Source organism: Penicillium psychrofluorescens, assembly GCF_964197705.1.
Source record: "Penicillium psychrofluorescens genome assembly, chromosome: 3".
Classification (NCBI taxonomy): domain Eukaryota; kingdom Fungi; phylum Ascomycota; class Eurotiomycetes; order Eurotiales; family Aspergillaceae; genus Penicillium; species Penicillium psychrofluorescens.
In genome coordinates, this window is record NC_133441.1 from 2,451,205 (window position 1) to 2,468,416 (window position 17,212).

Below are 17,212 nucleotides of genomic sequence, written 5' to 3' on the forward strand. Positions count from 1 at the left end.
TATCACACGTGACCCCGCGTCACCGTGCCAGTCGCGTCCCACCTTTCTTGTCTTGTCTCTCTCGTTTCCTCTCCATGTGAGTCTCCGCCCGTTGCGGCATCGGCATCCCCTCAAGATGCCCGATGTCATTGATCTTGTCTCCTCGGACCCGCCGAGTCCGAAGAGGCCACCGCCGCAGGCGCAACAGCCAACCAACCAGCTTCCCCCGCGGCGTCCCTCCCACCGTGAACCAATCTCGTCAGACTCAATTGACGTCTCTCTTTTCGACTACGATGACCTAGCGTCCGCCAACCCTGTCAAGAAACGAAAAGTGACTGGCGAGAACCCCTCGCCACTGAGAAAGAATACGACTGCGCACGAATCAACAGCCCCAGTATCAGACCCGCGGTTTCTGTTCTCAGATGACGACTTCGGTCTGCCTCCTTCAAACCCCGCGGCCCAGAGTAAGCCATCGCAATGGAATGTGGAGGAATCCGATCCGATTATGTTCACATCTTCGCTCCCGCTCCCGGAGCACAGAGCGAAACCAGCTGCGGCGCGCAAACCAAATCACTCGCAGAATTCTGACATTATCACCTTGGACGATGATGATGACGATTTTATGAAACCTGCTGCGGCCCGGAAGCCTACCCATAATATTGGCCGAGACGATATCGAGGAGTTCAGCGATCCGTTTGCTTTGCCAGATTTCAATGACCTGATAGGACTCGCGGAGCAGGGAACGGCCGCTTCCAATCCGGTGTTCTCCAGTCGGACTGCTGGTTTGTTGTCAAATATCGGCGATAAAAAAGCCAAGGTCAAATCCAGCTCGAAAGGGAAAGGTCGCTCTCAGAAAGAGAACGGCTCTGATATGGCGTTGGGGAACATGTCAGACGAATTGGACGAACCTATCGAGCCGCGAAGACCGGCCAAAAAGTCCAGTAAGCTCACGATCGAAGAAAAAGAGGCAAAGGCAAAGGCGCGAGAGGAAGCCAAAGAGCAGAAAGAACGGGAGCGCCAGCTTGAAAAAGAGCGGAAGCAGAAACTCAAGGAAGAAAAAGCCCGGGAAAAACAGCTGGCTGCAGACATTTCAGAGGTCAACAAGCTCAAGGTGGACAAGAAAGAATCTACACCAGAGATGATAATTGACATGGCATCGTCACTCGAAGGAAACAGTGTCGGAAACCAGACCGTCGAGTTCATGAAACGGCTTGGGGTCGAGCAGACATTTTTTACGAGCCCGATTTCGCACGTTGTCAAATGGCGTCGTAAGATGACTGCCAAATACAATGAAACCGCTGGCCATTGGGAACCTTGTTTACTCCACATCCAGGAAGAAAAGCACGTGCTATGCCTCGTTCCAGCGCAAGATTTTGTCGATATGGTTATTTCGGAACCTGAAAACGCAGAAAGAGACACGCTGGAGGTCCATGTTCTTCGCATCAAAAGCGCCTACCCGGACTGCAAACTCATCTACCTCATCGAGGGGCTGACGGCTTGGATGCGCAAGAACCGCAATTCGCGGAACAGAGCCTATCAAGCCGAAGTCCTTCGCCAATACGAACAAAATGCTGCCACAACAACCGAGGCTGGTGAAGGCTCGTCCGCTCCTCGAGGCCGCAAAAAGAAGAACAAGCCAGAAACAACACCGCCTGTAGACGACGACACGGTTGAGGATGCTCTCCTCACGCTGCAGGTCACGTACTCCTGTCTGATCCACCACACAGGAGCAGCACCCGAGTCCGCTGAATGGATCAAGAACTTCACCGAGCACATCTCCACCATTCCCTACCGCCGCGAACGCATGGAGGGCAACGATGCCGCATTCTGCATGGATGTCGGCCAGGTCAAGTCCGGCGAGGACAAGCTCGACACCTTCGTCAAGATGCTTCAAGAAGTCAACCGGGTCACTGCGTCCATGGCTTACGGCATTCTAACGCAGTATCCCTCCGTCACGGACCTGGTGCGTGCAATGCGCATGCATGGGCCGACCTTGCTGGAGGATGTTCGGGTATGTTGTTTTGCGTGACTGATGTTTGTTGAGCTAATTGCTGACCCATCTACCTTTTCCAGAAATCTGCAAATAAGAACGGCGCCTTGACCGATTCCCGTGTTGGTCCTGCAGCTAGCAAGCGATTGTACAAAGTGTTTACTGGTCAAGACCCTGCCTCGACGGATGTCTAGCTTGGATTACTTGGAAGACGAAACTCTTGGCTACTTCGCCCCTCCTTCTAGTCTCAAAGGACAGGCGACAACGGTCAACCTTGGTATTATTTTTCTTGTAGCTTTTTGCACCACTATTGGCATCCCGGTCCTTTGGGTGCAACCATATACCCCTAATTTTGCTGCTTCTCTTAAGCCTCGGCTTGCCCGTGTTGATGTCTGGAGTTGGGACAACAAGTTCAAGGGCTTTCCTGGAAATGGAACGATTGGTTTGCAAGATTACCTAGGCAGTTGGATTACAGGGTTTGTATGAATTCAAGCAAGTTGGTTGGCATTGTATTTCTAAAATAATGGCAAGTCATGGCGATTTGTGACAAACCCAATATTTCTCCAAAAGTCTTCTGCTCTAGGCAAGTATAAAGGAATTCGTAATATGCGGCAAATGCACCAATTCTGCAAAATGTATATCAAGTGGGGAATCGCAGAGGAAAAATCACGAGTCGAAATGCGAGATGAAAGCAATCATGCGGCAGCGCAGCCATGTATATCAAGCACGCTAAAACCAGAAAAAAACTACCAAAGAGTTGCGACACCAAGTTCCAAAACCAAGTAAGACCGCAGAGAGGGGAAGAAGGACTAGACAACCACGCCATTCCTCTTCCACTTCCGCCAAGCAGCAGCCCAAACCACCAATGCGGCCCAAACACTAGCTGTGCAGCCAACAGCCCAGTACCCATAACATCTCCAGCCATGGCACTGGCCATCAGGCACACCAGAGCCAGCTCCGTCATCCAGCGCATTCTGGTAAGCGCTGGAGTAGATGACGCCCCAGAGCGCAGCGCCGAGAGCAGGCATCATAGCGACGATACCCCAGTTCGTAGCGAAGTTCTCGACGCCCCAGACGACGGAGATGATAATGGGCGTCAGGGAGAAGGCAGCACCATAGCCGAGTCCCACGAGGGCGGTGCTTAGGTGGAAGATGGAGGGCTCTTTGAGGGGGAGTGGGGAGGCGAGGATTAGGTAGCCGATTGAGAGGAGGAGGGCTGAGGGGAGGAGGAAGATCATGCGGGAGAAGGAGGGGCGGGATGGGGTGTCTGACAGGAATGAGCTGGGTCGGTGGCGCGCTCCTCCAGGGAATAGATGCGTTGCTGGAGGAGCGAAGAAGTCTGAAAGAGAGCCTGTGGCTAGTCGAGCGAGAGTCGAGGTTAATGCGACGGTGGTGACGTGCGTGGACGGCAGGCCAGCTGGGGGTGAGGCATTGCGGGCATAGGATAAAGGTGTCAGGGTTGGGATAATGGTGCCCAGCTAGAAATGATATTAGTCAAAAAAGGTTCCTGAATGGGTCAATGGGACATACATTGTTGATATAGGACTCGCCAGGGCCAGTGACCAAGAAGAAGCCGGCGGCCAGCCACCACATCGTCTGATCCTGGAGAAACACCCTCGTCTCGTGGTTCAACAACCAGTTTTTCTTCCGTCGCTCCTCTTCCTCCCTCTCCTTCTCTCGTCGGCGCTCATCACGCTCCTCGTCTGACAAGGTCGCGGCTTGTTCCTCGTCGGCTGTGGAAGAGAAGGTGCCATATTCAACAGCATCCCTCACCTCGCTCCGGGGCCGGAAGAACTCGCTGTCTTCCAACAGGCCACTGCGTTCCAACTCATCCACAGTCTCATCAATATACTTGCCCTCTTCTTCATCCACGATGCGCAGCCCAAAGGTACCAATGATGCCGATAACAAAGAGCAAGATGGCCAGAAACAGAAAGTACCGGAACACATCGACATCCCCCCTGGTCCCATCGGCCTGTCGCTCGTACAGCAGATAAGTGCCCACCTGGCTCTGCCACATACCACTGAGGCCAAAAGCAGCAATCGGAATAACCAGCATGATCCCCTTGTGTTTGCCTCTGCCGAAGTTCTTGGCACATGTCGCGACGGCCGCTAGATACATGCAGCTCGTGCCCATCCCGATAAGAATAAAAGCCACGAGCATCACCCAGAATGGCCAGCCGGACCCGCTATCTTCGGTATGTGGCCCGCTCTTATAGGTAAATGCAGCGAGAAGATACCCAAGACCAAACACGAAGCCGGAGAATAGTGATAATGGCGATGGGCTGTACCGATCACAGAGGTATCCAAACAGAGGGACGAGCAGGTACATCGAGATCTCCGCCGCAATCGAGACAGCATTGACTTGAAGCTGGGAGTAACGGAGACGCGTAAGCATCAGATGGCCATACAGAGAGAAGGCCGTGATACTGCCAGCACCGAGACTGCGGGAAACAAAAGTTAGCAAAAGAATTATAGTCGATCAAGGCAAAGCCCAGTAAGTAATCTTCATACCAACTCACAACCCCCCAAGCAAAGCTACACACCCGCACCAGCTCCTTTTGCATTTTCCGACGATCACGCTCCACAATCCCCTCGACCACGTCGCTGAAAAGACCATCATCACTACCCTGGTGGCCACCATCGCTGAAAGAAATTCGCGACCGGCGCGATGTTGGCCGCGAAGTCCATTGGCGTTCGGATCTTGTTTCTGATCTTGTAGGTCCATCCTCATCCTCTGGTTCTGGGTCTATGTTGCGGAGCAGTGGCCGGTTTGCGTCAAAGTCCCGCTTATCGATGGATGAGTTGGTTTGGCCATTGGTGCCGGTCATCGTGGCTCCTCTCACAGCAACGAGTTCACAGTCAGAGCACGATGGATGAAATGCGCAGTTGACGACCTTAAAGAATGGGTTCTTGGAGTGAAAGAGGTGAATGCGGTGGAGGCTGGGAGATATGCGTGTGACTTGATCGCGAATGGCGTCAGCTGGGCGGATCAGTTACTGACGTCCGAGCTCGGTGGTGCTCTATGTCGAAAGGCAGCACAGGGACGAACTGGACATGTCACAGATGCTGGATCCCATACAGTGAGCAAAGCTCAGCAATCGAAAAGAGAGTCGACCTTATCTCGAGTGAAGGTAAGTTGGAGTTGGAGTCGGAGTTGGAGATGCCTGAAGGTGGAGATGCCGCCGAGGCTTATCAGTCATCTGGCACGTGATCCCAAACTACACAGACTGGCGCTTGAAGAGAAAACAAAAGCCTCCGGCACCTGATACCTTGGTGAGGGTGGTAGTGATGAGTGCCTTAATATACGTTTCCATCTCCACCAATTCGGCGATGTCTTGGATAATTGAATACAAGGGGGCGCAGGTGATCAAATCGCTCATAAAATGGCCATCTCGATCTCATACTTGTCTAAGAACCATGGGAATTGAATTGGTATCCATGTACAGGTAACACCAGAGACCAGAGAACCATGCGATAGGACAAATTAGAGAAACGGGGCCTGGGGCAGAGGGGTATTATCAAAAATAAGACAGGACCGAGAAAGGAAGCAGGGAATCCAAATGAGAATAAGGTCATACACGGTGCGAGAAAAGAAGACAATAAAGAAAGTTACTCCCATACCGGCTCTAAATGCATCCAGGCATAGACAAGGGACGCATCAAAGGAAAGAAAGCAAACGGCATCCATGTGGCAAGTCGTTAGTTCGTATCACTTCGCCGCAAGTCAAGTTCTGCATTCGTCAGATTAGGCGAGTGAGGATGGTTGGTATCACAAGAGGAGGAGGGACTTGAGATCAAGTGGGGAAAGGGCGGTATGAAGGTTGGAAATCGTATCCGTATTTGGTTGGTGGCGTGGGAAATGGTGAGAAAGAAATTGGATGTGGCAGCCACGGGTCGACGATGAAGCTGATCGAAAGATGCTAGAAGCTGACTTCGCCCATGTCATTCTCCATCACGCTGTCATCCCAGTACTGGACCGAGCGCGACCCGCGACCAGGCCCCGTTTGGGAGCCCAGCGCACTGGCTTCGCCTTCGCCGCGTTCCACAAATTCGTCTTGGGTGGCTTCTTTCATGATCCGCTGGAAATACATCCGCAGCGTCCGCAGGCCACGGAGGTAGCCACGGTCAATATCATGTGGGTGCTGGGGAGGACAGGGTGTATCGGGAGGCAGCTCATCCTCGCCCGTAACGCAGTTGGCAAAGTCAACGATCTTCAACTGGACATCGGTGTTGTGGCCGTCCTGAGAAGATCCTTTTTCGGGAGGCGACTGCTCTCCATCGTAGAGAATCAAGAGGCTGCTCGCATATAAACGATAATGCTCTAGTTTCCGAATCATATGCTCCAGCAAAGACAACTTCTCCAAGATGACGGGGATCTTCTTAGCCACGCTGGCATAGCTAACACCGTCATAGAGAAATCGGGTGAGCGCATCCTGGAATTCTCGGCCGGACTTCAGATCTCGTCCGAAGTATTTGTCTTCGAAGGTATATTCTTGCTTCCTGACGTTCCAGGCCTGCATTCCACAAAGTCGCACACCAAGCTGCTGCGAGGTGGTGGACTGACACTTGCGTCTCTGCGATTTCTTCTTCTTCTCATTCGCCTCAATGCCGTACTGTCGGGTTCCCATTTTCAAGTCCAGCACGCATGGCCGGTTCATACCGGCCGTCAGATCCTCTAGAAGAAGGAAGAACTGGACCCGTTCATCTTTCCTCAATTGTGCCTCTTTCGGATTGCTGGGCAGAATGCTCACATCGTCCTTTGGTCGATCGTGAGAGGAGAAAGAAGACGATTTGTCAGACCCCATTGATTCGGAGGATCGTGGTTCACTGGTCGACGTTCTTTCCGACGCTGAAGAAGCGGAGCCCTTTGTCGGAGATGGTTGAGAAACAGGTACAGAAACATCCCCTTCCATAGAGAATATTTCATCCTCTCGGTCTCCACCGTAGCCCTCATCGTCGAAGAACATCAGATCCCCGACCTCGCCAGAATTGATACTTTGTCGTCTCTGCAAGCCACTCCCAGAATGGCGTCGTCTCATGTGCGGGCCTCCGTTGAGAGCTCTTGCGCCGTGCGGCTGCTGCTCCTCGGTTCGAATTTTCTCAAGACGATTGCGATTATTGGCTTCCAACGCAGTAGAAGCTGATGACGACAGGGCAGGTCTTTCGTTGGGGGGGAGAACAATATCAACTGCCGGGGTCTTCAGGGCCTCAACCCGTCCGGGTGGGGTGCGGCGACTGCTAGAAGTATGATCCACTGACAGGTTTTTTCGCCGGGGGCTAATATCCGAGATTGTTCTTGGGAGGTGAATATGACCACGAGCATGCCGTCGATGGTGGTGAATTGCTGGGGGGCTGAACACTTCACGAAGAACCGATTCTTGGAGTTTTCGATTGACAGACGTAGCTCCCCATATCTTCTTGTGTTTGCTGAGGGTCGATGGGTCGGAATCAGTTGAAAAGTTTCCGAGCCTATCAACACAACGAGCTCGGCCCATTATCGCATCATGAGCTGATCGTGGTCGTTGAGGAAGCTCAAAAAGGTCGGCTGGGATGATATGACGATTGTTCTCAAGTATGACTTTGGGAATCACACCGGTAACCTGTTGATGGCTAACAACGCGCTGGGGTTCTGGCGTGTCCAAATGCTGTGAACTAAGAGTAGAAGCTCCGTTTATCTGTCTCGCATCCGTGATGGCGCCACCAGCTTGTTCAGAATGGCCCTTTAACCGCTTGGGGATTTTTGAGAATGTCACATTCAGGACTCCAATGTATCTAGCAAAGATAATCAGCATCAAAACATAATAAGCAGGAATTGAACCTCATTTCGCTCTCAATGCGCATCCCCTCGAAACGGCATGACATACCTTGGAAGAAAAACGAGCATATCAGGATGCCTGCGTTCAATTCGTTCATAAAACTCGTTCTCTCGGTTATTGAGCTGCTTGCACACAGCCCGTCTGGAAAAGCGGAACACAGTGGTGTGGCCCCCAACCTGATGTCTGTACGGCTTCAACTCCACGGCCCCCAAAGGCCCCTGATTCTGGGCCTTGCGTCGGGTAGGAAATCGTGAGCGCTGAGTGGGCGTCGCGGTCGGCGTCAACTCAGCATCGTCAGTCAAGCTGGACTCATCCAGACCAGACGCCCCGCTTTCATCCGCAGATACAACCTCGGAGTCCCAGGTAGAGTCATAACTGCGTTCGGAGATGGTACTCAGGGATTTTTCCGGCACGGTCTCCAGCGGCGACTGAAGATCTTGAAGATCACCGTGCAGGATCTTACTTTCATTTTTAGATCGTAAGGATATATCCACATGGCTGACTTCCTGTTCAGGAGAAGTGCTACGTTCTTTGGGCACCAGCCTCAATTCACGGCCCTTCTCTGCGGCCTCCAGTTGAACTGACTGCACACCTCGTTTATCTTGAACGAATGGCTGTAAGTCATCGGCCTCTTCGGGGACCGCGACGCGCTCGTGGGGGAAGTAAACAGCCGAGGAGATCTGCTCGTTCTCTTCCTCCTCGTCTTCATATGGATCGGAATCCCGGCGTTCTCCTTGCTCCTGCGGGCTTGGTAATTCAGTCAAGACCTCGGCAAGCACATCTTTTTGAAAGTAATCGTGGCTGCGTTCAGAATACTGCGTTGGAATACTTCGGGAAAATGACGACCCCCGGCTACCACCCGGTGTGAGATGAAAATTTCGGATCTCTTCCAGCAGGCTGCGGGGCAGTGCCCGCGGACGCTTGGAGGGCGAGTCCTGGTGCACAGGCTGGGGTACTTCAGCAATGGATGGTTGTTCAAACGCGGGTCCATCCCCCAGTGTGGGAAGAGACACGCTCTTGCGAAGCGAGGGATCTTCCTCCGAGAGCGTGGGCAACGACTCTGGTTCCTGATCCATAGCGCGGTCCATCAATTCCGAGGGGTCCTCATGTTGCTGACCACGGTCCTCCCTTCGCTTCCGATCAGGGGAGGTAGTATTCTCTTTGAAGAGGCCCAAGTAGTGGCTAGACTTACGGCTGCGCACATTGGAGGCCGGTTCCACGTTGGTAAGATTTGCCTCAATCGAGTTATCCACTCGCCCACGACGGCTTTTGCTTGGGCTTCGCTCGGGGGCGGGTGCAGTTCGAGACGTATCGCCCGTAGAGAAAGATACGCTCCCCCGACGGACCGTGGGTCGATCGTGGCCGGCTGGGGGCTCGGTCAATGACGAAGGAGGATGGGAAACATCATGTAATGCGGAGGGAAGGAGACTTCTTTCAGCAGTTTCCTGCGGGCGACTTGTCTTTGCACCTACTTGATCCAATGGCACTGTGGACCACTGCTCAGGGGCGCGCGCCCCCGGAGGCTGTAAACTTTCTTCTGGTGGCTGATCGGTGGATGAGATGGCAGAGCGCAAGAGAGACAGGTGTTGGGAATGGGAGTGCGGCAAAAGGGGGGAGGAGCGCAACGGAGAATGTCTGCGGACGTCAACCTCCATGGGGGAAGGGTCGACGTGAGAACGGTGAGGGGAGGAGACCTTGGAGAGTGGACTCGGATGCACAGGTGCACCGTCAAGGGCAGGGATCAAGTGGACGCGGTCATTGTCGGGAGCCGTATGAGGAGGCAATTGTGGGGTGTTCGCGCCACTGTCAGATGGCAGGTAATGGGTTGCAAAGATGCTGTCTCGCTCTGACAGTTGGGGATGGTAAGCATCGTCGGTGCGCGCCAGCTTCTCCAACGGCGCCGTTGGGCTCCTTTTTAGTGCGAAGGTGGACACGGGTTGGGACCACTGATGAGAGACCGTAGGAGATTCGGCACGGGACGGGGAAGGCGCCTCTTGATCCCCCTGGGACAAGTACTGGTCGTGCGCAGAGTGGTGACGTGGGCTCCTTGGAGAGAGCTCGGTCTCCTTGGGGCAATCATGTTGGGCCGGCGCAGCAGGTGTCACCAGGGAATCAGGCAAGGAGTCTTCGGGAGCGGACGGCGGATTTGACATGGATAGCACATTGGTCAAGCCTCACAACCGGAATAGACGGGAAGCGGGGGCAGGGAAGAGATGTGGCTGCGGAGTGGGAAAAGGATCCCAGGCCGAGAACAGTGGACTGCGAGTGGACGAGCGAGGGAGCTGAGATCACGACGAGGAGAGGACGCACGTTAGTGGAGGAATTGACATTTGGGGAGAACACGGGGGAGAAGGCATCACGTTCGGGGAGAGCGAAATCTTACAGGTTGTTGAGTGAGCAGCAGGTCGGGCGGATGGCCGGGATCCAAAAGCAAAAGTAGATAAAGGATCGGGCGGACCTCTGAGGTTCCAGGGTTGACGCCGATCGGCCGTCACCGCCTTGGGCGAGAGAGTCGGCGAAGGAGGTGGAGCTGGGGAAGGACGATGAATCCGTGGTGGGTCAGTCCAGGGAAGAAGGAGAGAAGGAAAGAAGAATGCTAGAGGCAGAAGGTAGGGATGTGGCGGGGAGAACGAGAGAAACGAGAGGCCGACCAGATGAAGTCACCGGAACACAATCACATTGGCCTGTTCTGCCTCGACCGACAACAGAATTCCGAACCACCACATAATCAACTACCGGCTGCGATACAATCATCTGACCTGTCTGCTTCCCTCACCGCTTCCTTCGCGGTCTCTGCTGATGGGAAGAGGACAGACATGTCAACTCCATACTATTCCTCGGTGGAGAACCAGACTCGACCGGTTCCGTCTCAAACGCTGCCAATCACCGGCTCCAGCGGATAGCTTGTGCTTCCATCGCCCATGGACATTCGATGGCCCCTTCGGGCGGTGTCGATCTTCGGCACCCTTGAAAGCTTATTGACGCCCCCCGATCTGGCCGGATCTACCCCGTGCTCCAGCAATCTTGGGTGTGAGGGACCGCGGCTCTTCCGAGTGGGTATGGCATTGGCTATGCTTATTTTTTCTAGTGACATCGATCGGTTCTTTTGAGTTCACCACGCCACAGCACATTGTGGATAGCCGCTGCTTTCATGAAACATGTTGCCAAATATATCTCTGACATCAACATTGATGATTCTGCCTTGGCTCGGCCGGGCATTCTGAGGCTCCCCCCCCCCTAGTGGTCTGCCGGTGCCCTTTCCATTGATCGTATCTTGTTGGTCGCTCTTCACTTTTTATCAGCGTCAAAAGTAAAAGATTAATAGTCTCGATGATCATATTAGAAAATGCTGGGGAATAGTAGAGGGGAAACACATTTCCTTGGTGAGTTAAAGGAAAGCCACAAATGTACGAAGCATGCTTGCTAGTCATTGCTAGCCCTTCCTTGGAAGTGAGTATATGATAGCTACTACTGTACATGAGCAGAAGAAAACGAAGACTTCACTTTTCCTAGTTGTTCGCCTTCCTACCCAATAATCTTCTATCTGCGCATTTCGTGCTTGCCGGGCCTCACCATGTGTCGTGCACACATGCCGAAACCACGTCTCTCCACCATTATTGGAGAACATTTGGCATTTGTTTCTTGGCTTTTGACACATCGTATGAATTCTTCATTCTTCCTGCAACCACATGTGTACATCTGGTAGAATTGGGTACACATCTCGCACCTAGTCTTGGTTGGTAACACACGAAAATCTATCTAGATGGTATCAACTTACTATTTCGGTGTCTGGAATGCGATGTTTGGGTTGATGTCCTGAATGTTCCTGGCTTCTGTCTAGAATAATCAGCAAAATGTCTTCATACAAATGATATGATACTCGAGTCGTACAAACTCAAACTCGGGTATGTATTCTCGTATTAAAGATCCAACAGGATCCGAAAGGTTGCAGTTAGAGGATAAAACGTGAAAGTGCCTGCCTTGAATATGTCTTTCCCCCTCAACAAACCCAACGTCTTAACTTACGCGCCATGGCTTGAACCAGAAAAAAGAGGACGCTTGCAGTTCCTGATAGGCATTGAATGTAGGTGCTAAAAAAAGGTAACTCAAATCTAGCGTATCGCTCACGATGGTCGAAGTACTATAGATTTTCCTAGATGCGCTGATGCTATGATGAATGCAGCCACGTCGCTTTAGCGCCATCTTCTTGTTTCAGCTCTGAACTTTGCAAATATATAAGACATCGATTTCGTGAGATCGGCAGAACGTCTTGCTTGCTCAGTCTCTCGGTTGCTGTCAAAATCATAAATAGCACAAAGAATGCCGAACTGAATGCGGTCCCAAGTTGTGGCTACTGTACTTGGTAAGTTTCCGCTTGATTCAAATTCCTGCCGTCAAAATGAATAACCAGCCAAATAGCGAATTCCTCCAAGCCGAGGTCCACGAAAATGACTGAAGCTTTCCCCGTCTTCTGGTCGACGGTCTATCTAGAAGCAGTTTTGATAAATGCGTGTAGAGCTTTCAACCGGTCTATGCTCTGGACAATTTGCTCTAACAATGCGAAAAAACTGATAGCGCTGGCCGCGAGACCCAATATTTCAGCCATCATCGATGACACTTCGTTACCAGAGTTGGGCTGTGATAACAAATGCGAATTAGGTTTGTTTTGGGATTCAAAGAGTTAGGTATTCAGATAGTAGAAGGAGGGGCCTGAGAGATGAGGCGCAGGGGCTGATAAAGCGCGGACTTTGCCTAAGCGCTTACAGCAGTGCTCATGTACAGCTAATTATAGAAAAGCGAGTAGTACTTCCCCTGCTCCACTCGCCAGACCAAAAAAGGTGAGATTCGCCAATGGGACAGGACAGAACTGGGACTGTAATCCGGTCGAGGCGCAAGACGACGCGAATACTACAGTGGCTACTCTTTACATATCCTCCCTTCCCACATAAGGCTGTCAGTGTACGGTAAGGGAATGTGCCGTCGCATCAAGAGAACGGACAGTGGATGTAGTGAAAGCTCCCTGATTGCCATCATGTGGAATACTATCATTGCAGTTATGCCACAAACTAGCCTTTGCAAAACTGAAAGATACAGCAACATACTCAATTCCCATAACTCTCACTTACATAGCACGACTACCCATAAACTGTCCACACAAGGCAAGATGGCCGAGTTGGTCTATGGCGCACGGTTCAGGTCCACCCGAATCCGATTGGTTATCATCAATACAAGGCAAGATGGCCGAGTTGGTCTATGGCGCACGGTTCAGGTCCACCCGAATCCGATTGGTTATCATCAATCTCCGTGTCTCGAAAGGGGCGTGGGTTCGAATCCCACTCTTGTCATTTTCTTTTTTGCTCGGTGTCATAAATGACACCCGAAATGCATCCGAGAATGCCAACAAAGAACCTGGCGCTCATTGGATAGTGACAATCGACCAAGTGTGACGCAACGGGCGCCAACGCCCAACGGGAGCTGCCGAGCGGGTGACAGCCCAATAAGCATCGCCCGTGATGTGAAGCAGTATGCATTAGGGTTGCAACACGGACAAGGATGACTGGCCTAGACGAACCTCGAGCTCCTTGGCCCCCGTCACAGCCCCTTCTCTCTTTCATGCTGGTAGTTTAGTTATCACGGTCGGTTTCCCTCAAGATCTTTTCCCGAAACCTATCACTCAGACTTTGGTTCCTGTTGGTGACTGCTGTTGCATGTCTGTCCGTGCATCAACCAGGGAGCGATCGACCAGTCTGCGTAGTGCAGCACAGGTGAGATCGACAAGGAGAACCTTCCTGAGAAATGGTGCTTGATAGTAGAGAGCTCCGGGCCTCTGATCTCTCTCTCTTTTCCTACATCTTACCCCGATACAAGCTGAAGTTAGCTGCCAATATACTGTGACAAAAGCTCCAATCAAACGGATCGACTCAGCGCCGTTGTTCTCGATATGAATCGCCAACTGCAGTTGAACACCCATGTGGCCGACAGCGGACGGTACTCCTTCGCTGAGACTCCGCTGGAAATGCACACCTCACCACAGGAACGGGACCTAAGATCACCACCGCCCATGCCGGCGCACCCGAACCCAGTCTTGGAACCAGCAGTGCAGCAGCGGGGAGAACCAACGTCTTATGGATCGAGTGAGAAAGTACGCCAAATGCAGCAGGAGAACATCATTCCAGAATACTCCAACCAACCACCACATGAACAGCATCCAGCGCACTATGCTCCATATGCCGAGACACCTGTTCAAGAGCAGTCCCACACCCAGATGCCGTACCATCATACTTACAGTCAACCACCCAGCTCTCCAGGGCCTTTACCCGTGAAGACGAATCCGGACGCCGAGAACCAAACCCTAAGAACAGACTATGTGACTGTTGCGCCAGATGCAAATCCACTGCAGTCTCCCAAGCTGCCCTACTTCCCTCCACCTGCCGCTGCAGGCACATCGCACGCACCGCCAATTGAAGATCTGAGCTCCTTTCACCAGCCAGGGCAGATATTACATCCCAACCAAGAGGTTCTAGGAGGCAGCTGGAGCCATGGATTGTGCGATTGCACGAATGTTGGAACATGCTGCCTGGGGCTGATCTGTCCGTGTATCATATACGGCAAAACGCAACACCGTCTGTCAAAGAAATCTCGCAAAGAAGATCCGACGAATATGCTGGGCTATGAATCGTGCAACGGCTCGTGCACTGGCATGGCTCTACTGTGTGGATGTCAATGTGAGTGAATAGACAGGAACGAAAGAGAGCGTGCTTGCTGAATAATTTTGCATCCTACAGGGCTGATGGCTACAATCCAGCACACTCGAACCAGAAAAGCATATGGAATCCACGGAAACATTGCGTCGGATTGTCTCCGCGCAACTTGTTGCACCTGCTGCACACTAATTCAAGATGAGAAAGAATTTCAGAAGCGCGAGGAACACCGCAGTCGTGCAGCCAGGGAGATGGGAGCTACATTGATGTCGCCGTATACAGCTCCGGGCCCCATGACATATCCACCACCACCTAAATAGTCCTTCAGCCGACGATACCCCTTGCAAACATACAGCGCAGTTAAATTCTGTATTTCTAGCGCAGCAATGTCATTAATTGTGAAGTGTTGAATTCCGTATCTCTGAGCTGTCTAGCTTCAAGAACACCATGCATGTCATGACTCGTCATCATCAACAGGTGCCTCTTCGCCAGGCAAATCCTCCCTTCCGTCCTGCCAAGTGGAACAGTTGACGCAGCGTAGAGCCTAGTTTATTAACCTCATTTGCACTCGCAGAGCCTCGAGATGAGTAAGCACTTACCTTCACACTAATGTACTTCCTGCAATACTTGCAGCGCCTGGTCGGCTTGATAATCCGCTGGTGCGAGATGGACATGTACAGCTGTGCAACGGCATACAGAGTCAGACTGACGCCGAGAAAATTGACAATGTTTTCGATAAACATCCTGTTCGAAATTTTGTGAGCTCGTTCGTTGTCTATTTTCGGCCTGGAATGGAGAGGGGGGAAAAGTAAACAAACCCGTAAGCCAGGATCAGCGCCCCATCATCTCTCGCCTGCTCGACGGTATTATATCCCTCGGGCTCCGTAAAGTTCGGACCTTTGGAGAGCACAGAGAATTTCTGATCCATGTTCTTGTTCAAGAAGGGGAGCAGGGAGACGATCGGCAACGCGATGTCTGACACAAAGGAGGTGACCACCTTGGTGAAAGCCTGCGCGATACTTTTTTTGTTTTTGAATTAGATATGGGCCAAATAGGGGTTTGGGTTGAGAGGAGCTCGAACATGAGACCAAGAGCTACCTCGAGGACGTTGTCCCGAGCGGCGAAATTGATAAAGCCATCCCAGACGCGCTTGACATGGCGCTGGGCACCGTGGCCGACGCGGAGCAGGGCCATGGTGCTGTCATCGAGTCGGGGCATTGTTATTGTCGGTACTGAGAGGTTTGCTGATAGCTCCGAAAGAGAGTTGAGGAAGCGAGTGGTTTAAGTGGCGTGGATTCTCAGGAGGGCGTCATTGCGCATGGTCCGCTGTCAGGTGGGGGGGGATTTTGATCTACAGTTGGCACGGGATGAAGTATGAAGGGATTCACGATAAGATAGAAGAATCATGACCTGAAGATTCACATCTCAACATGATTAAACTGCGCAACACAGTGACCAAAATTGGCGTCATCGGCGGGCTTTTTGGATAGTTTCCCACACGGCAGCACATACGTCTTTACGCAGACTGCACTGAGCTTCTGGTCCGTGCTCGTGTCGGTGGGACTGGAAATCCGTCGAGGTGATTTCCGCTTCTCTCCCACGATATCTTCCTCGCTGGTGTTTCCGGTTGAGTTGCTACGGTTTGTCGACAATTTTTGATGGACGACTTTGAATAGCGGTCGCATACGGGATGGCTATACTGCTCACAATAGTAGTTGCTATTAATGCATTCAGTATAGAGGATGGACGATGGGAAAGGTTTCTGTAGCTGGATTAGGCCTCGTCCCCAGCTTTATGCTACAGAATTCGCTCAACATTCTCGATTTCTAGTCTACTGCTGTAGAAGGGTAGTAGCCAAAGCCACATTACACCATTGATGAGCACTCCGCGATTGGCCCTGGATTTCTATATCTAAGAAGTATCAGAATTAGAACGAACGTCTATGGCAGATTTGATGGTTCGATCAATACCATATGAGGCAAATGAGAGTTTCGCAAGAAGATCCGCAATAGAGCGCCTTAGCAAAGCGGGATTGATTTCCTTTACCATCTAGAGCAAGAACCGGAAACCTTGACTAATGGCTTGACCGGGAAGACCATGCTCCTCATTTTCCATCTGCTGGGTCTGATTACTCGCAAGATGAGTGCCTTCTTCCTCATCTAGCTTCTTATTCAGCCGACCAAGCACAATTCGAATGACTGTTGCAAAGCAGACGGACATAACCAGCATGGCTATGTTAAAGCAAAATGCCGCTATGTATCTTGGCGCAGCAGAATCTAGTGGGTTATTAGCTATTTGTGATGTCATTCTAGGTAGCGCGTCCAGGTAAGTAGCTTACCGTAGTAGAGATACGGAGTATAGATCTGACAGACATTGCTCAAGGCATTAATGAGGGCAAGAGCCGCGGCTCGCTTTGTGGCTGGCCGAGGAAGAACTAGATCACTGTCATTCTCAATGCTCTAGATGATTTATCAATATCCACTCACCGTTTGAAATATATCCCAGTGCTACAACGTAGCCAGCGTATATGCTCCCAATCATCAAGCACATTGCACTAGGTAAGTCAGAATAGGTACTGTATCGAGTCTCATAAGAAGACCAAACTTACACATATCGGGGAGCGAAAGATGTGGTGGCAACTGCCAGTATGAAGCAAACAACTGCTAGAATTGGTGGCAGAGCTAAGTGCAAATATCTCTCACCGGTTTTGTCAGCGTGCCACGCA

General features: G+C 51.8%; 5 protein-coding genes and 1 non-coding gene across 6 annotated transcripts; 2 read left to right on the forward strand and 4 right to left on the reverse strand.

Annotated features, from left to right (window-relative positions):
• Positions 1–115: 115 nt before the first annotated feature.
• Positions 116–2,163, forward strand: PFLUO_LOCUS5055 (uncharacterized protein; the record flags this gene model as incomplete). The annotated part of the gene is made up of 2 exons (XM_073782469.1): positions 116–1,990; positions 2,053–2,163. 2 exons carry the CDS (start codon positions 116–118, stop codon positions 2,161–2,163), a joined length of 1,986 nt encoding a protein of 661 aa, XP_073639120.1.
• Positions 2,164–2,778: 615 nt separating this feature from the next.
• PFLUO_LOCUS5056 (Putative monocarboxylate transporter mch1) lies at positions 2,779–4,799 on the reverse strand (the record flags this gene model as incomplete). Its single annotated transcript, XM_073782470.1, has 3 exons — positions 2,779–3,447; positions 3,500–4,412; positions 4,483–4,799. 3 exons carry the CDS (start codon positions 4,797–4,799, stop codon positions 2,779–2,781), a joined length of 1,899 nt encoding a protein of 632 aa, XP_073639121.1.
• A 1,091-nt stretch (positions 4,800–5,890) lies between these two features.
• PFLUO_LOCUS5057 (inositol polyphosphate kinase kcs1) lies at positions 5,891–9,939 on the reverse strand (the record flags this gene model as incomplete). The annotated part of the gene is made up of 2 exons (XM_073782471.1): positions 5,891–7,742; positions 7,835–9,939. 2 exons carry the CDS (start codon positions 9,937–9,939, stop codon positions 5,891–5,893), a joined length of 3,957 nt encoding a protein of 1,318 aa, XP_073639122.1.
• Positions 9,940–13,017: 3,078 nt separating this feature from the next.
• Positions 13,018–13,131, forward strand: PFLUO_LOCUS5058. Its single transcript has one exon. It is a non-coding gene; the product is annotated as a tRNA-Leu (tRNA).
• A 1,810-nt stretch (positions 13,132–14,941) lies between these two features.
• On the reverse strand, positions 14,942–15,681 carry PFLUO_LOCUS5059 (uncharacterized protein; the record flags this gene model as incomplete). The annotated part of the gene is made up of 4 exons (XM_073782472.1): positions 14,942–15,031; positions 15,087–15,231; positions 15,306–15,506; positions 15,569–15,681. 4 exons carry the CDS (start codon positions 15,679–15,681, stop codon positions 14,942–14,944), a joined length of 549 nt encoding a protein of 182 aa, XP_073639123.1.
• Positions 15,682–16,536: 855 nt separating this feature from the next.
• On the reverse strand, positions 16,537–17,099 carry PFLUO_LOCUS5060 (uncharacterized protein; the record flags this gene model as incomplete). The annotated part of the gene is made up of 3 exons (XM_073782473.1): positions 16,537–16,763; positions 16,826–16,906; positions 17,096–17,099. 3 exons carry the CDS (start codon positions 17,097–17,099, stop codon positions 16,537–16,539), a joined length of 312 nt encoding a protein of 103 aa, XP_073639124.1.
• Positions 17,100–17,212: the final 113 nt, after the last annotated feature.